The sequence below is a fragment of the Monosiga brevicollis genome, genomic scaffold (genome assembly GCF_000002865.3).
Source record: "Monosiga brevicollis MX1 MONBRscaffold_8 genomic scaffold, whole genome shotgun sequence".
NCBI lineage: Eukaryota > Choanoflagellata > Craspedida > Salpingoecidae > Monosiga > Monosiga brevicollis.
In genome coordinates, this window is record NW_001865045.1 from 1,078,611 (window position 1) to 1,093,501 (window position 14,891).

The 14,891-nt window shown below is 54.9% G+C and overlaps 4 protein-coding genes across 4 annotated transcripts; 1 reads left to right on the forward strand and 3 right to left on the reverse strand.

The window, feature by feature from the left end:
• Positions 1-83: 83 nt before the first annotated feature.
• MONBRDRAFT_25024 (uncharacterized protein) lies at positions 84-2,751 on the reverse strand (the record flags this gene model as incomplete). Its single annotated transcript, XM_001745390.1, has 11 exons — positions 84-293; positions 422-490; positions 606-740; positions 821-897; positions 993-1,089; positions 1,229-1,322; positions 1,427-2,008; positions 2,140-2,210; positions 2,300-2,376; positions 2,480-2,561; positions 2,674-2,751. The coding sequence occupies 11 exons, from the start codon at positions 2,749-2,751 to the stop codon at positions 84-86; spliced, it is 1,572 nt and encodes a 523-aa protein (XP_001745442.1).
• Positions 2,752-3,429: 678 nt separating this feature from the next.
• On the forward strand, positions 3,430-5,680 carry MONBRDRAFT_36889 (uncharacterized protein). The gene is made up of 6 exons (XM_001745224.1): positions 3,430-3,522; positions 3,690-3,988; positions 4,110-4,301; positions 4,622-4,833; positions 4,959-5,176; positions 5,284-5,680. Exons 2-6 carry the CDS (start codon positions 3,818-3,820, stop codon positions 5,331-5,333), a joined length of 843 nt encoding a protein of 280 aa, XP_001745276.1. The 5' UTR covers positions 3,430-3,522; positions 3,690-3,817; the 3' UTR covers positions 5,334-5,680.
• Positions 5,681-5,840: 160 nt separating this feature from the next.
• On the reverse strand, positions 5,841-10,422 carry MONBRDRAFT_25026 (uncharacterized protein; the record flags this gene model as incomplete). The annotated part of the gene is made up of 12 exons (XM_001745391.1): positions 5,841-6,349; positions 6,476-6,622; positions 7,005-7,106; positions 7,247-7,405; positions 7,529-7,567; positions 7,675-7,735; positions 7,985-8,133; positions 8,191-8,256; positions 8,358-8,528; positions 8,684-8,833; positions 9,039-9,903; positions 10,234-10,422. 12 exons carry the CDS (start codon positions 10,420-10,422, stop codon positions 5,841-5,843), a joined length of 2,607 nt encoding a protein of 868 aa, XP_001745443.1.
• Positions 10,423-10,648: 226 nt separating this feature from the next.
• MONBRDRAFT_32225 (uncharacterized protein) lies at positions 10,649-14,103 on the reverse strand (the record flags this gene model as incomplete). Its single annotated transcript, XM_001745392.1, has 15 exons — positions 10,649-10,957; positions 11,039-11,136; positions 11,241-11,323; positions 11,453-11,567; positions 11,692-11,805; positions 11,905-11,943; positions 12,031-12,136; positions 12,223-12,346; positions 12,438-12,531; positions 12,677-12,811; positions 12,921-13,043; positions 13,123-13,217; positions 13,501-13,605; positions 13,723-13,887; positions 14,022-14,103. The coding sequence occupies 15 exons, from the start codon at positions 14,101-14,103 to the stop codon at positions 10,852-10,854; spliced, it is 1,584 nt and encodes a 527-aa protein (XP_001745444.1). The 3' UTR covers positions 10,649-10,851.
• Between the last annotated feature and the right edge of the window lie 788 nt (positions 14,104-14,891).

Consider the following 14,891-nt stretch of genomic DNA (forward strand, 5'->3'; position numbering starts at 1 on the left):
TGTTCTTATTCGTTGTGACAAGGAAGGCTTTTGATTTTAATTTTTTTTTTTTTTTGCTGCCCCGCTCAATCTGGCTCACACGATTACAGGATGATGGGCGACGAGGCGCTTGTCGTGGCGGGCGCGGGAGATGTATTCATTTCGAGAGGAGGACCGTGTGACGGGTTCTTGGCGCCACTACTGCTGGAAGATGGAGGCGTGCGGTCCTGAGACCTCTTAACGGGCACGGCAGTGGGTGGAAGGTGCTCTGGCAGACGTGAGGCAGTAGCGAGCAGAGGCTCTGTTGGTGGAAGCTGCGCAGAACAAACACATCAGAAGAGGGTTCAGGACTCAGATGTCATCGTCATATTGATAACCGGACCACAGGTAGAGGAACCACGCAGTCAAGAAATGATGTTGTGGTGCACATGGCCAGTCTTACTTGGTCAGAGGTTTGGGCCTCGTCGGGCGTCAAACGACGTGATGTGCGCTTGCGACGCAGTCGCTTCAGCTGAATGTCACGGTGCACGGATTCGAGAAAGAACAAGAGTGAGACGGAGAAGGATCTGGGTTGAGGCAAGAATGTGAGGCACAGCAATGAGCATGGCAAGCTTTTAAAAGCTTACCGATTTTGGCTTGTAATTTAGATTTTGTCGCGCTCGCTGCAGAAGCTCCTTAAATTGGGCTGCATGAGTGCGAACATAGCCAGATTGTCCTTTGGCAATTTTTTGCGCCCCATCGCGGACGGTATAGTCCAATAACTAACATGCCGAGTTGAGCAAAACAGACCAATTTAGGAAGCATGGCCAAATGCAAACCATATGCATCGATCAGACCAGACCTGTTTGCCTTTTGTCTGCGTGGAGGTTAGGCGGCGCTCGCGTTCGCGCCGAATGACCTCCTGGACTAATTGGCTGTCTATCGTCGAAGCACAAAGAGACGGTTGAATGAATCCAAGTCGAAGCGGCGCAACACTCGCGAGAAAAGTGCAGACGCGGTCGAGGCGGACATACTGGACAACGGGTTGAGTGCATCGCACTGTGCGTTGTACAGCAATGAATATTCCTGGTGACGCCAGGTCAGTTCGGCCTTGCCACCATCCATTGGCAACTGCAAAATAACGACAAAGGGAGGAGTATGACAAGCAGAAATAGTGTGGATAGAGCGAGCGAAAGCGAATCCGGGTGAGCAAGTGGTTGAGCCATTGCAGCAACAGGGAAGCAATATTGCAAGGGTGCGTTTGACGCACCCCAAGGCCCTTGAGAACGGAACGAAGCTGCTTGGGGGTTTGAAGGGCGTACACCATTTTGGGCATTGGAGGTCGCTTTGAAGAAGCAATGGCACTGGAGGCAGAATGCAGGTCAAAGGTGAGTGCCGCGGGTGCAGGTGCACACCCGACAGTGCAGCAGCAGAGGGCGGTCGAGCATGAAGCGTGCGCAAAACCGACGTGCTAGCACAGGCCAAAGCCTGAACAGGGGTAGGGCCGGTTGAGGCTGTCTCTGTAGCAGGCGGAGGAGGCACGTTCTGTGCTACTTGAGCACCAGCGGTGGCTGTGCTTGCCAAATCAGGCGGCGGCTGGGGAGCGTGTGTGGCAATGGCAGGCTGTATCGTAGCGGGTAGAGGAGCAACGGGGGCTTCGGAGCTGGATGGGGTAGAGCTGGGAGGTCCGTTGCCCGGTGAGCTTCGCAGGGAGGCCTTGCGATCGGTGATGAGGACGCAATTTGTGTCGAGGTGTTGGTTGATGAGTTTCTCAGGGACCAAGGCCTCGCAGACGGGGCACTGCACGGTTTTGGGGGCATGGGCTTTGGCCCTTTTGCTACTGGGTGTGGTCACGGAAGGCTCAGCTTGGGCGTTGGGCCCCTGAGAGCGTGCGCTTCGTTTCGAGCGCTTTGATTGCGCCTGTGGAGATGCGACTGTGGGCGGCGAAGAGGGGACGGGCAGCGCGCCTTCAGCGGTGTTGACGTCATTTCCAGTCTCTGTGGCAGGGGGCATTGTCTCGCCAGCCTGGGCTTTGCGCAGTAGCAGTGGTCTGCAGCAGGTACAACAAGCACACCATCAAGGCATGGCGCCTCATCCTTGTTGAAGGAAAGATGCAACCCCAAAGATGCAACCCCAAACCCCTCACTAAACAAACAAACAAAAAAAAAAGGTGCTTCTTACTTGGCGCGGCGGTACATCTCGAGTACGTGACTCAATCCGATGTTGGGAATCATGTCCGAGATGCCACAGTCCTGAGGGAGGTTGGCACATCAAGGTGTGCGTGAGCGTACAGAGCAAACACCATGAAGCTGCGAGGGCGAGCGTTGAAGGACGATGCTACCTTGCTGCAGATGGGACACTGTTTCTTGAAGTTGCGTGTTTGCTGCGTCAAGTGTCGACGGATGCACTCGGAACAGACTGCAGGAGAGGCAGAGGTGCACGATGGCGGCTCGTGAGCACATGGGGCGTCATGTGGCAGAGGCCTTGAGTGCCGATTATCCCAGACGCATTGGGGACTGACAATTGTGAGAGCAGGTCTTCAGCAGGACGGGGTGATTAAAGTAGCCTTGACAAATGGGGCAGCGGAGGGAGCCGTCGAGGGACTAGGGGGGGAAGAGCAGAGGAAAAAAGGGAGTATCAAAGGACCAGACGAGCAAGGGTGAGCTGAAGAAAGGGGTTGGGTGTGGCCGTGGCGCTGGATGGAATTGTGCTTACGCGCAGCGCCGGGTCTTTCAAGTCACCATCATCAATACCGTTGGCCTCGGCCAAAAGCCGGGCACCCGCCTGCGCCATCTTCTAGTTTTGGCCAGGCAAACTAACGGAAACAAGCACGAAAACGAATGAGACATTTGGATACCGAGGCATTTTGCAGGCACAGACAACACACGGAGAGCGAGCACAAAGGGAGAGGGAGAGGGAGAGGGGACAGGGAAAGAGGAAAGAGATCAGCGAGAGAGATGGAAGAGAGATGTAGGGAAGGAGAGAAGGAGACGGGTAGAACTCCGTTACCAAATCAGAGGACAAATAACCCCAACCATAAGTAGGCAGGGGCAGGGGCAGGGACAGGGGCGAGGGCAGGGACAGGGGCAGGGGCAGGGAAATCAAAGCCAGACCAAGCTCCGCCGTCGCCACCAACACGTCGCGTCGCCCGTCAAGCAGCCACTCACCGTATGTAACGGTCACTAGTTGCGCCTCTGCTCGGGCAACACCAGTTCCACACACCTATTTATCAAATGGACCGACACACACACGGACAAATAACAGGGCCAGTTCTCGGGCCCACAAGCACCTCCTTTTAATACTTGAAATAACATTATGCTTTGCATGAAATCTACAACAAGTCTATAATATGCGCATAAAATCCAGCGGCAACGTCAATAATGTCAGACTTTTACGCTCTGTTGTCAACACCTCGTGCACAACTTTTCTCTCTCTCGCTCTCTCGCTCTCTCGCTCTCTCGGTCTCGGTCTCCGAATCCGTATCCGTAGATCTGGATCCGTAGATCTGTATCCGTATTCGTATTGGTATTGGGTTCGGTATTATTGAGAGCTTGGTCGTTGTTGGTGCGTATGGTCGCGGTTGGTGGGTGGACCCTCTGGACGTGAAAGTGGTGCACAGCCTCGAGGCGGAGCATCTCCCGTGTTGTGTGAACCGGTCGGTCCGTTTGGAAGCTGTGGTTCGATACCCGAAAAGTATCATTTCAGATCGTGGGCGGCGGCGGGGCTCCTAGGACGCTTTGTTGTGAAGCTCAGTACCAGGCTGCAGTCACACGGTGCTCGAGTGGCGCTCACTTACCAGACTGCTAATGACAGGCTTTGCGGTGGAGCACTGTTTGGCTTGAGCCGCAAGACCTCGAGCATGGCTGGCCGATCTGGCTTGTTGACTTTCAACTATAGCAGTGAAAGCGAGGACGATGGCAATGACCTCGACCAGAACACCACCGCCCCCCTTACGTCGCAAGGGCCTGCTCAAGCCAGCACAGAGTCTGTGGCAATTGCTGCCAAAACCACGGCCGCGCCAGCACAGGATGTAGGTCCTTTTTGCATCTTTGCTCGTCGTTTCTTCCCGTCACCTCACTTGTTTCTGTCCCAACACAAGCAGCACGCGTTGAACACGAGCAAACTCACGCCCGCACGCTCTGCATGTCCAGTCGGTTGCCTCAAATCAGTCCGAGGTGGAGGCGGACCATGATACAAAGTCTGAGACTTTGATGGATGCCGAGCCAGAAGTGCAAGACGTTGCTCCGTCCCCCGAACCCCAAGAGGCGGCCACAGACGAGCCCCAATCAGTGACATTAGACCCCAACATGTCAACTGAAGATATCATTGCAGCCTACCCTCTGGTAGGTCTGCCCTGCGTGCAGCACGCCTGCCCTTGTGGAATTTGCCCTCGCATTGACCATCATTTCATCTGCTTTTTGATTTTTTTTTTTGTCCTTGGTTGCCTCTTCTTTCCAAACTTAGCACCAAGCCCCCTGGACGGCCGCTGTGCAGTTTTTTCAGAGCTGTCGAGCCCAAACACCAGACTCGGAGTCTGCAAGCGATGCCAGCTTGGTCAGGATTCTTGCATGTCTGGAGCACTTGGGTCGCACCATACCTTGGATCAAGCTACCGCTGCCGCTACTTCAGGCTCAACTCCCCCTGCCCCCGCCCCACGATGTAGGATGACCTGAGCAGCCTGTGGGTGCCTCCGTCACCCCCGCGACCGGAGCCCAGCCCACCACCACCAGAGAGTGCAGATAATACTTCAGGCCGAGCTGCAGCAGGGCTCAAGGCTGACCGTGTGGCAGAGCTGAAGCGCAAAGCACTGGCTCGGAAACAATGCCGCAAACGCTTTGACGATCTGGTGCTGCGTGCCAATGTCCTTGGCACCAGGTATGCATGCGCCGAGAATCGTCAGACTCAAATCTTTCGGCATGACCCCTGGGCTCGAGTCTGAGTGGCAGGCAAAAGCTCACCTCATCAATGCGCCTTGTTGTGACAATGCTCTTACATCCCAGTGATGCTGATGTCCCTGAGCATGTGCGACGGAGCGTGGCCATGGCCACACGACTCGAGGACTTTGTAGCGGGCGAGCTGTCGCTCGAGTACATTCAACGCCATCTGCTCGAGTATGACGCCTACCTGACCGCAGTCGAACGTGAGCTTGCCCCAGGCGATTGGACCATGACCTGGTCTGCTGAGATGGGTCGTCACTGTTTCGTCTCGGATACCACCGGTGCGTTGTCAAGTTGTCATGCCGGCCAGCGCTTTTCAAAAGTTTCAAACAAAGTCGTGGAACTCACGCCATGCATACCTGCCTTTGTGTTCCGGTCGATGGCACAGGGCGGATTCGCTGGTCGCGCCCCTCGTCACCTGATAAAATTGATGCCTGAGTGCTTTGTGTACGCTCCCATTACAGACGCGTTTGCTGCCTGCCTGCGGCAGGTGTTGCCGTTTCAGTGTTGTCTTGAGTTACTGCAACCTGGGCCATAACCTCGAGACTCGGTCACAACTTGCTTGAGTGAGAATCTCGAAAGCCATTGCTCATCATACGTTGAACGTCAGTAACGGCTCAATTTTTCTGAGCGTGTCACCGTTCGAGTGTGTGATTTCATGGCTGCTCAGCACCCAAATGTTTTGTACATGACGACAAGCACAATCTACATGTTATCTCCAATATTAAGCCACCCAGTTGGCTATGGTGCCGCTCCTTGGTCCAGTGCAATCGAAGTTTTTTTGGATGCAACCGATTTTCATTTCTCGTGTCGGCATTTCAATGCTTACACCTGTTGCATTGCATGGTCGGAATACGTCTCCGATCCCGAGTCGCTTGACAACAGTGGCTGCTCACGCGCACGCAGTCTATACAGAGCGGCGTGGAATAAAATCAGCTGTGATCCTCATTTCTCGGAAGCAAGAGCTGGCGCAAAGTCAATGGGATCTGCAACTGCCGCGGCAGGCGCAAAGGCTGACCTTTGTTCGCGACGCCACGTGCGCGCTCGAACCGAGCGGCCAGTCTTGCGATGATGCGAAGCATGAACGTGGGCGTCAGCCCGATGCCTACCACTCTGGCGCCCGCTGTAGTGGGAGCGCACCGAATCCCGGTCGCGATCTCGGTTGCGGTCGCGTGAGCGGTGTTTCTTGACGTAGACAATTTCTGTTGGACGATAGCCTTGGCGATCACGGCGCAAATCTGCTGTCGAACGCTCTGGAAGAGCCGAGTTGTCGCAAAAGCTTGCATTGCGATACTGCACGACCATGCTGCAAAGTGCCAAGAAAAGCCACAGGCCCACGAGAAGGTTGTCGCATGCAGGTATGGTGTCATGCGAAGCCTCCAAGGGGGCCAAAATATCCTCTTCGAGCACGATGGCTACTTTTAGAAAGTTGCAGTGTTCGAAATAGCCCAACCCTGTTTGTGACGCATCACATTGAGAGCAGAGTCAAAGGAGAAAAAGTGGGCATCCCGCATGTAGCGGGTGGTTGTGGGACAAAGGCTCCCCTCTCATTCTGGGTTAGACCAGGAAGCGAGCCTTACCACAGCAAAAGCCAAACGAGCCCATCAAAGCCGTGCTGCCCACGATGATGGGTTTTTCAATGTACAGGGCCAGTAGGCCGGCCAGGACCGAGGCGGTCAGATAAATAACGGCAAAGTTGCTGTTGTCACTGAACATGTGGAGGTGGCCTGCAGGGAACAAACGGTCACAGATTGTATCATGAGCGCGGCGGGGAGAAAAGAAGAGCAGCGTTTGCTATCGATAAACTATGACGGGTTGCAAGCGCTCGGCAATACCGCGGGTGGCAGGGGAAGCCGAAATCACATCTCACACGCACCAAATGCAAACCGCCCGGCAAGGGCGAGGCCAAACCCGCAGCAGGCGCCGGTCAAGAACACCCCCAGGCGCAAGACCATGAGAGCCAGAGTGCCCGCCAAGAGTCCCAGGCAGAGGCTCAGCTCGAGCTTGGCTGCAGGACCAACCAAAGGCAGCGCGCAGCCGACAGTGGCGTCAGTAACCATGCCCCTATGTGCGAGGCACATACAGGGAAAGGAGAGGCGACCACCTTACTTTGCTCAGTGCCAGGACCACAGCATTGAGGCATGGCTAGCACCGTTGGTGACCATATGTAGAAAGAGGCTGCCACACAGGCGAAGCCGCCGATGAAGAGCCCTATATCGGTGGCGCGGCGAGAACCGTGAGCAACGCGGCAATCGATGTGGACCATCGGAGCACCGCATACAGTAAAAACAGAACAGGCATGGTGGCTAGCGTCGTTGGCAAAGCCATTGCCTGGATCGATGCGTACGTACAGATTCGAATGAGGCGGTAGCCAAAGAAGGCGAGGATGAGTGCGGCCGTCATGCAACTGCCAACGAGGTAGCCGCGGTTGCTGGGGTCCTGGATGGTAGCAACGACGGCTGTCCAGTTGGTGGCTTGAATCGCGTGCATGGGTGAAAGGTCGGCTGAATCTGCATCGAAAGACAGGCCCACACAAGACGGGCACACACATCCAGAGAGCCCGATCGACACACCATGAGGTACATCGGTGGTGCGGGCGTTTCGTGCCGGCCTTGCAGCTCATCAGCACGAACCGTTGTACGCCAGCGTGCCGTTGGCCACCACCGTCGTCTCTGCCATGATACCGAGTCACAAGCAAACCACACCAACCGCCCACAACACACGTACTGCGAGCTCTCACAGCCCGAGAAGCGAGACTGCCCTAATCGCCCCCGCTCACCACCACCGCCGCCATTGAGCTCATTGAGCTCGTCTCGACCCCAAAATCTTTCCCTCCCTCTCTAAAATAAAAAATTTACAATTTAAAAACATGAGGTGGTGTGCTTTTTCTTGTATACATCCATGGATGTACAACTACAACTGCTAACAACAACCTAGACCTGAGGAGCATATGGGGGGTGTAGGATGGCTTCAATAAGGTCAACTCAATTGGATGGTGGCTATGCTACGAAAGCCAAGACGGTGCATGGTATGAGGGGCGAGTCATTCTTCGGGTACTACAATTAAGCAAAGACTGCTGTTTTGAGGACGCCGCCTTCGTTGAGAAAGGTGGCGTAAATGAGGTCTGGGCGGGGCGTGAGGGCCGTGCCATTGAAGCTCTCCACAATTCTCAGAAGACCGGTGTTGTCAGAGGGACCGTTAGCGCCACCCACCAAGTACACTTCACCTCCAAAGACCGCTGCCGAATTGATGGCGCGTGGAGTGGACAGCGTGAGCGCGAGCTGCGTCCACCCACTGTTCAGGTCATCCATCCTCAGAATACTGTCGAAATAGGAATAGCTGTTCTCATGGTCCAGGCCCCCTGGGGATGCATTCGCAGAGGCCAGCGCCCGTGAGCCGTATGTGCGATAGACAGCCGCAGAGATCACCTTGGGTGTCACGCCAACTGAAGCAACCACCAACCAAAGATGTAAAGGGAGTTCTGGTAGGCCACAAGGCCTATGCTGGCGGCCGGCCGCGGCAAGTTTTGGCCATACCGCCAGGACACGCCGTTGAAAATCTCAACTGTGCTCACAGAGCCCCAGCGTACGTTGTCATTGATGTAGTAGAAGCCACCCACACACACAAGCTCATCTGAGATCGGGTGGAAAAAAAGGTGAAAAAAAAAGTGAGGGTCAGAGGTCAAGGCAGGACTGTCGTGCGGGTGGCAGGGGGCTTGATGATAATCAACAGCACAGGGAGCGCTTTGCCTGGCAGTGCTCTGTCAAATGGTGGTGACAAAGGCCAACCTTGAAACGTAGCACACGAGAGACCCGAGCGGCCGGGGCCGTTGAGGGGCGGGCCAGCCGTCCAAGAAACACCATCATAAATATAGACACTGCGCAGTCGGTTCTGGCCATTGTCATTGTGAGGGCCACCCCCCACGACATAGATCTTGTCTGTCAAGTAATTACACGTGAATTCCGGTCATGAGTGGCGTCGCTCAAAGATCTCGGTCAAGGCGGCTCGGATATAAAAGGGTACACAGAAAAACAAGGCAAAGGGGGAAGGAGGGTTGTTGTTGGTCAAGGCCCCTTGGCTGAGAAGATTGGAGTGCCAACATGCAGTTTATATGCTATGCTCAGCCCTGCAGTGAAGGCGTACCTTGGAAGGTGGCAGCAGCAGCGCCGGTGATGATAATGGGTAGACTCAGAAGCCGGGACACAAAGCCCGTGGCGGAGATGGCAAAGACGGCGCTTGATCCAGACCCTCCTGCAGCAACGAGGCGATTGCGCCAAACCGTGACGGCTGGACTCGTGGGCAGTGCCACGCTCAGCTGCATCGCATGCCAGGTGTCATTGTCATAAAGCTGGGCGTAGCCGCTGCCTGCGTCTATGAAAACCTCCTCAATGTTTGCACCAGCCTCGACCTGCTCCAAGGCTTCATCGATGCGCTCTAGCTCGCCATCAAATGTCTTGATGGTTTCCTGCAGGAAAGATATGTTGTAAAGAGCGCCGGCAGCAGTGCCAGCGGCGGCATCCACTTCTTGCTCCAGAGTAGCCAGGCGTAGGTCCGTGCCGTTGGTGAGATTGACAATGCGCGCTTGCGTGGCATCCATGTCTTGCTCCAGAGTGGCCAGGCGTAAGTCCGTGCCGTTGGTGAGATTGACAATGCGCTCTTGCAGCAGGGCTTGGTGATTCAGTGCGGTTGCCAGCTGCTCTGTGAGGCTTTGAACCTTGGCCTCAAGCTGCGCCTCGCGCTCGGCAGCGGCGGTCAGGTTAGCTTGGAGGCTGGTGGCGAGCATGTGCAGGGAAGAGATGTTGGCAGTTTGGGCCTCGATGCGCGTTTCCAGACGTTCAAGACGGCTGGCTGTGGCGAGCTCTTGAGCGGTGACAGAAGCGTTGAGTGCGGTGGCATCGGCCAGCATTTGGGATAGGGTGGCCACAATGTCCCAGCCATCCACAACAAAGCCGCGGGTGGTCGCGACTTGCATCTGGCCCTCGGCCACCGTTAACGTGGGCACGGCATCCTCAGTGGTGGTGGCCGAGGTGAGGAACACAGCAAGCAAAAAAATCGCCAGCCTCAACGTCGTGGCTGCTTGGCGAAGCCTCATCCTGCTGATCGTCCAGCGTCCTGGCGGGAAGCTACCCCGCGACATGAGGTGTGATGTGATGTGCGTGTACACTTGATCTGACCAAGATGCAGACCTGCGACTCCTCACCAACCTCCCTCACCCCTCCAGTAGCAACGTCTCACCGCTCACGTTCAGCAAGAAGGCCCAAGCGCGAAAAAGCGCATGGAAGCCAAGAAGCCCGAGGTAACGCGTCACTCAGCTCGCTCCGCGATCGATCTGCGCAACAGAGAGAGAGAGAGAGAAACAGAGAGAGGAGAGAGAGAGAGAGAGAGAGAGAGAGAGAGAGAGAGAGAGAGAGAGAGAGAGAGAGAGAGAGAGAGAGAGAGAGAGAGAGAGAGAGAGAGAGAGAGAGAGAGAGGAAAACACACACACACACACACACACACACACACACACACATTTCCGTTTCGTCATGCTCTCAGTCTTATGGGGCGTGGGAAGCCTGTTGCCCTGTTGGGCGTTTGTCTACCCGACGACTTCCAGCACGCGTTTCGGCCAGGTCTGGATCGCGCAAGCAGGTCGGTCAAGCACCCAGATATGCGCCTCTCGGCGTTTGTTGTGACCCATTGATTGAAACGAATCAAGGTTCTTTTATGGTTGACGAGCACCTGGTATGGGGGTGAAGCAGAGCATCATGGACACAATGATAAGATCGATTCATTCAAAACGGGCGTTGGCGCCCGGGTGAGATATGGCCACCGTGTCCTTTCAGCTCGAGAGCGAGCCGATAGGTGGCCCGAGTACATGTTCGTTATCATTCAGAAAGAGAAGGCGGGGGAGTGCTCTAGTGACCCATGAGGGTCCCTTCCCAAGCCGAGGAGGTTGCCTTGCGCTTTCTGACTATCAGGACTTGATGTCCTTGTGATTTGGGCTGTTGGCAAAGGAAGTGACGGCAATGACGTCTCCCAGCTCCTCATTGTTGGTCGGTCCTGTCCGTCGTGATGTGCGCCTGTAGCTCGCAGCAGAGTGAGTGGTTACACAAAGCCCTGGCAACGGCAATTGGGATGGCGGCAGAGCCCCAGGGACGTACCGGCGTGACATGACGCGGTCCATGACCTGACCCACCCGAAGCCATCGGGTTTCAGCCATGCTTTCGGCCACCCGTTTGTTCTCAACGCTGTATTCCGCCTATCTCAGTGCAAAATTGCTTTGATGAGGAGGCGAAGGGCTAGTGACGCCTGAGGTTTATGCGCTCTGTTGCCATCACATGCGCTCCACACGACTGCTCAAACCTTGAGAGCCTCTTCACGATGCGCCTTGAACCACTGGTGCGCAAAGCTGGCCACAGCCACAGCCAGCAACGTCATGACCAAAACTATTAAGCCATGCCGATCAAGCGCCATGAACATCTTCAACGTGATTCCGGGCCCTGTTCGCGTGCCAGATGCCCTCTCTCTTCACGCAGACGCAGCTTGGTCGAGGGGTACAATCAAAGGCCTCTTACCAACGGTGACAGGTACCCACACAGACTGGCTCGTTGTCACGGCAAGTGAGATGATGATGATCAGCAACACCAGGCACGTGGGCAACACCCGAAGAACGAGGCTATCAAACCGTCGCTATGAGCCGCCATGTCAAAGGGATCCACCAAGAGCAATACAAAATAAAGCCGATGAGCCAATTCCCAGAGGCCAAGCAGTGGAAAGAGTGGGAAAAGAGGACAAGGCCCACATTTTTTTTTACCTGCATCACCAACAAGTCGTGCCGAACCATGGCGTCACTGATGGCATGACTCATCATGACCATGGAGATCACCAGGATGCACACAAAGAGATACATGTCGATCCACACCAAATCCTATAGCACAAAACCCATAAGGATTGCCTCATCAAACCAGGCTATCGATGTACGTCGCCAGCAACCCTTCGCTGATGCGCGCATTTGCGAGGTGCGTACCTCCGATGGCGGGAGCGCTGACAGAATTTGGCGTCGAAGCTGCCCTCGACATCACGCCCGTGCACATGAGTCTTCACATTCTCGCAAAGAGTTCAATTTGGTGGCCACTCCCTCATCGTCACAAACCTGAGTCTGTACGACCAGGGCAAGCATGGTCATGGACGCTCGCATCATCATGGTCTTGGCTGGGTTGACTACCAAGGAGAAGAAGCCAATGGCCACAAATAACGCGCTGCCAAGCCAAGCCACCACATGGAGACAGACATGAGAATGACACAGCTCGGCTCAAGCCTACCGCAACACGTTCGCGGTGCCAACCTTGGGACGATAAGATTCATGGTCATGGGACTATAGAGACGCCGTGCCTTGAAGCGGCAGCCACCTCCATAAACCAGGCCAGATATGTTTTTGCCCACGCAATCAATCTGAGTGAACGTGAAACCTGCCCCAGGTCCAACAAGTGACTTATTGTACGCGACACGCTCCGAGGAACTCTGCAGCAGAAGAGCAATGGAAGGCCGCTGCGGACACACCGGCTTTTGTCACGTCAAAATCGTAGCGCGACGTCTTGACTGGCATTGTAATGATACCGTATGGTACATCGAGTGTGAAATTGATCCAAAATTCCTGAGGTATCATTGGACGACATTAGGCACAGCGTAGCCACGTGCCTGGATGGAAGGATGTTTGAAGGCTGCCCTATGACCGCACCCATGTGGTGGGCATGGACGAAGACTCAAAGCACCCCAAATCGGCAGCAACGGCGGCAAACCTGGGCATCGAAAGGAAAAAGCTGCAAGTCGTACACCTGCGCAAAGGTGCCTCGGAAAAAGGATGTTCGCTTCTGAAAATAGCCATCAGGAATCAGGTCCCCACACCATCCTGATGTGCAGTCCACAAACGCCGTCTAAATAAGACCGCACGCAATATACCAGCTGTGAGGCCGTCGCTTTTGAGGAGAGGAGTCACGACCATAAAAGAGTGACATGCCAATGTCGCCAGCGGTGGCGACGCACTGTGGAGGTGGCCAAGTCTTCGCGACTCTTGAGGTTATCAAAGGAGGCCTGAATGTCCCAATTATCCAATTCGCAAGAACAGTTGCCTCCGAATAATGGGCCATGTTGAAAGCAGTCACAGGGCTGCACCAGCGAGCAGAGTCATTGATGCGCGCGTTAGGGAGAATTGCCAGCATTGATCGACCAGTGGCATCGAGCTAACCGGCTGCTGGATATCGCTGTCTTGAAAGCCGTAGAGACTCTCGGCCACCTCGAGCTGAAAGTACTCCTTCACAATGAGTGTCGAGTCCATGGTACCTAGGTGTAACGGCAGGGTCATGACTTGAGTGTGCACGGAGCGACCTGATCATGACTCGCGCCAGGATCAGAGGATAGCAGCCAAGGCAGCTGAGGCAGGCGACATTGGGCAGAGGCTTGTTTGTACCAGAGGCTTCGGATATTGCGGAAGGAACAGTAAAGACCAGGTCAACGTCTACCCGACAAAAAATAGCAGTCGGCACGTGTGTGACCGTCTCGTCGTGTGTGCCGCTATTTTACATGCATAAGGCATCACTAGTGCTGCCAGCCACCCGGAACGTACAGACGGGTACAGGTGGAATGGTCGCGTTGAGATCGATGAAGGGGTCCTCCCGCACGGTCATGATGCCAAAGGTCATGATGAAGGAAGATTTGATACCGCTTGTTTCTAAGACTCATTGGATGACCAAAAACATTTCCGTGACTGAGGGTTCGAGCGGATGTCGGTAGGTCAACGAGGCAGAAGAGGTGTTCAAAAAACAAACAAACATCGAGGGCGACAGACCTTCGTAGGGACGGATAAACGTGCGGTTGAGGTTGGCAATGGTTTCGGCCGACATGGTGGTTGAGAGGTCGGGGCGTTCGCGCTGCGGCCCGCGCGGACAGCGATTAACATTGCTTCCACTGCAGCGGGCGTCGTCGCTGTTGGGGCTAAAATTTGCTTGCGCGGCTATGAGGCAGCAAGAGGAGTGCGGGCAAGACACCAGCGCGGGCGGGTTGAGCGTGGGTGCAACCCGATGTGCAACATGAACCAGGCTCTTCAGGTTGCATAGCAGCGAGGTTGCATGGCAAGACCATGCGTACCACCCGAAGCGACGATAAAAAGCCCGAACATGCCAACCAGGCGCGCCCAGAAATGGCAGCGGGGCAAGACAGTGAGGCTCATGATGCCGGCAACGCCCCTTGGCACCACCAGCTAGGCTGCTTGCAGAAAAAAAAAATGAATGCCGAGTGCAGAGCCGCCAAAGCCTGACGTAACTCGAATCCGCGGCGAGCGATGACGATCCCAAACCCGTCCAACCAGGTAAGGGCTCACACGAGCTCGTTGTCAAGTAGGTCTGATCGGTTCCTACACACACACACACTTTCATGGTCCTCTCCACGCTGAGAGAGAGAGAGTTTAGGTGCAAATAAGTTTCAGAGATCTCGTGTTTTTACAACGGATCAATCGGAGAAAGAAAGCTGTTTTATCTATCGTTTGAGAGATGATGGGCGTTTCTTATCACTTCTCAGAGAGAGCTTTGCGGACATGGAGTTCGTCCTAATTTTTTTGTGTCCCAAAACATGACGCACCTACTTGTCAGTGTGTGTGTGTGTGTGTGTGTGTGTGTGTGTGTGTGGTGTATGTGTGGGTGACCTGACTGACTCTCTGTGGTCTGTTGGCATCGGGGCCAACTCGAGTTGCTTGATCGATTTTAACCTTGGCATCGATTGCTCTGTGCTGGTACCCCAGTTCGTTTTAAAGTCGCTTCTTTCAATTATTTTCTAAGTGAACATCATGCCAACCGACTTTTGACATGAAGAAAGACATGGGTGCTATCCCCCGTCACACCACACCAACCACTGCTCGTCGAGCGTCGGACAAGCCACACGAATCTCCGTCAATGGAGAATGAATGCCGAGCCCATGGCCGCATGGCCTCGTGAGCTACGCAGGCGGCTTCCCGGCTATACT

Bases quoted from the DNA above. Each gene is read 5' to 3' on its own strand.
- MONBRDRAFT_36889 (XM_001745224.1), top strand. From the start codon at position 3,818: ATGGCTGGCCGATCTGGCTTGTTGACTTTCAACTATAGCAGTGAAAGC. The intron at 4,302-4,621 runs GTAGGTCTGCCC...CCCACGATGTAG, and splicing joins TCATTGCAGCCTACCCTCTG to GATGACCTGAGCAGCCTGTG. The intron at 5,177-5,283 runs GTGCGTTGTCAA...TCGATGGCACAG, and splicing joins TTTCGTCTCGGATACCACCG to GGCGGATTCGCTGGTCGCGC.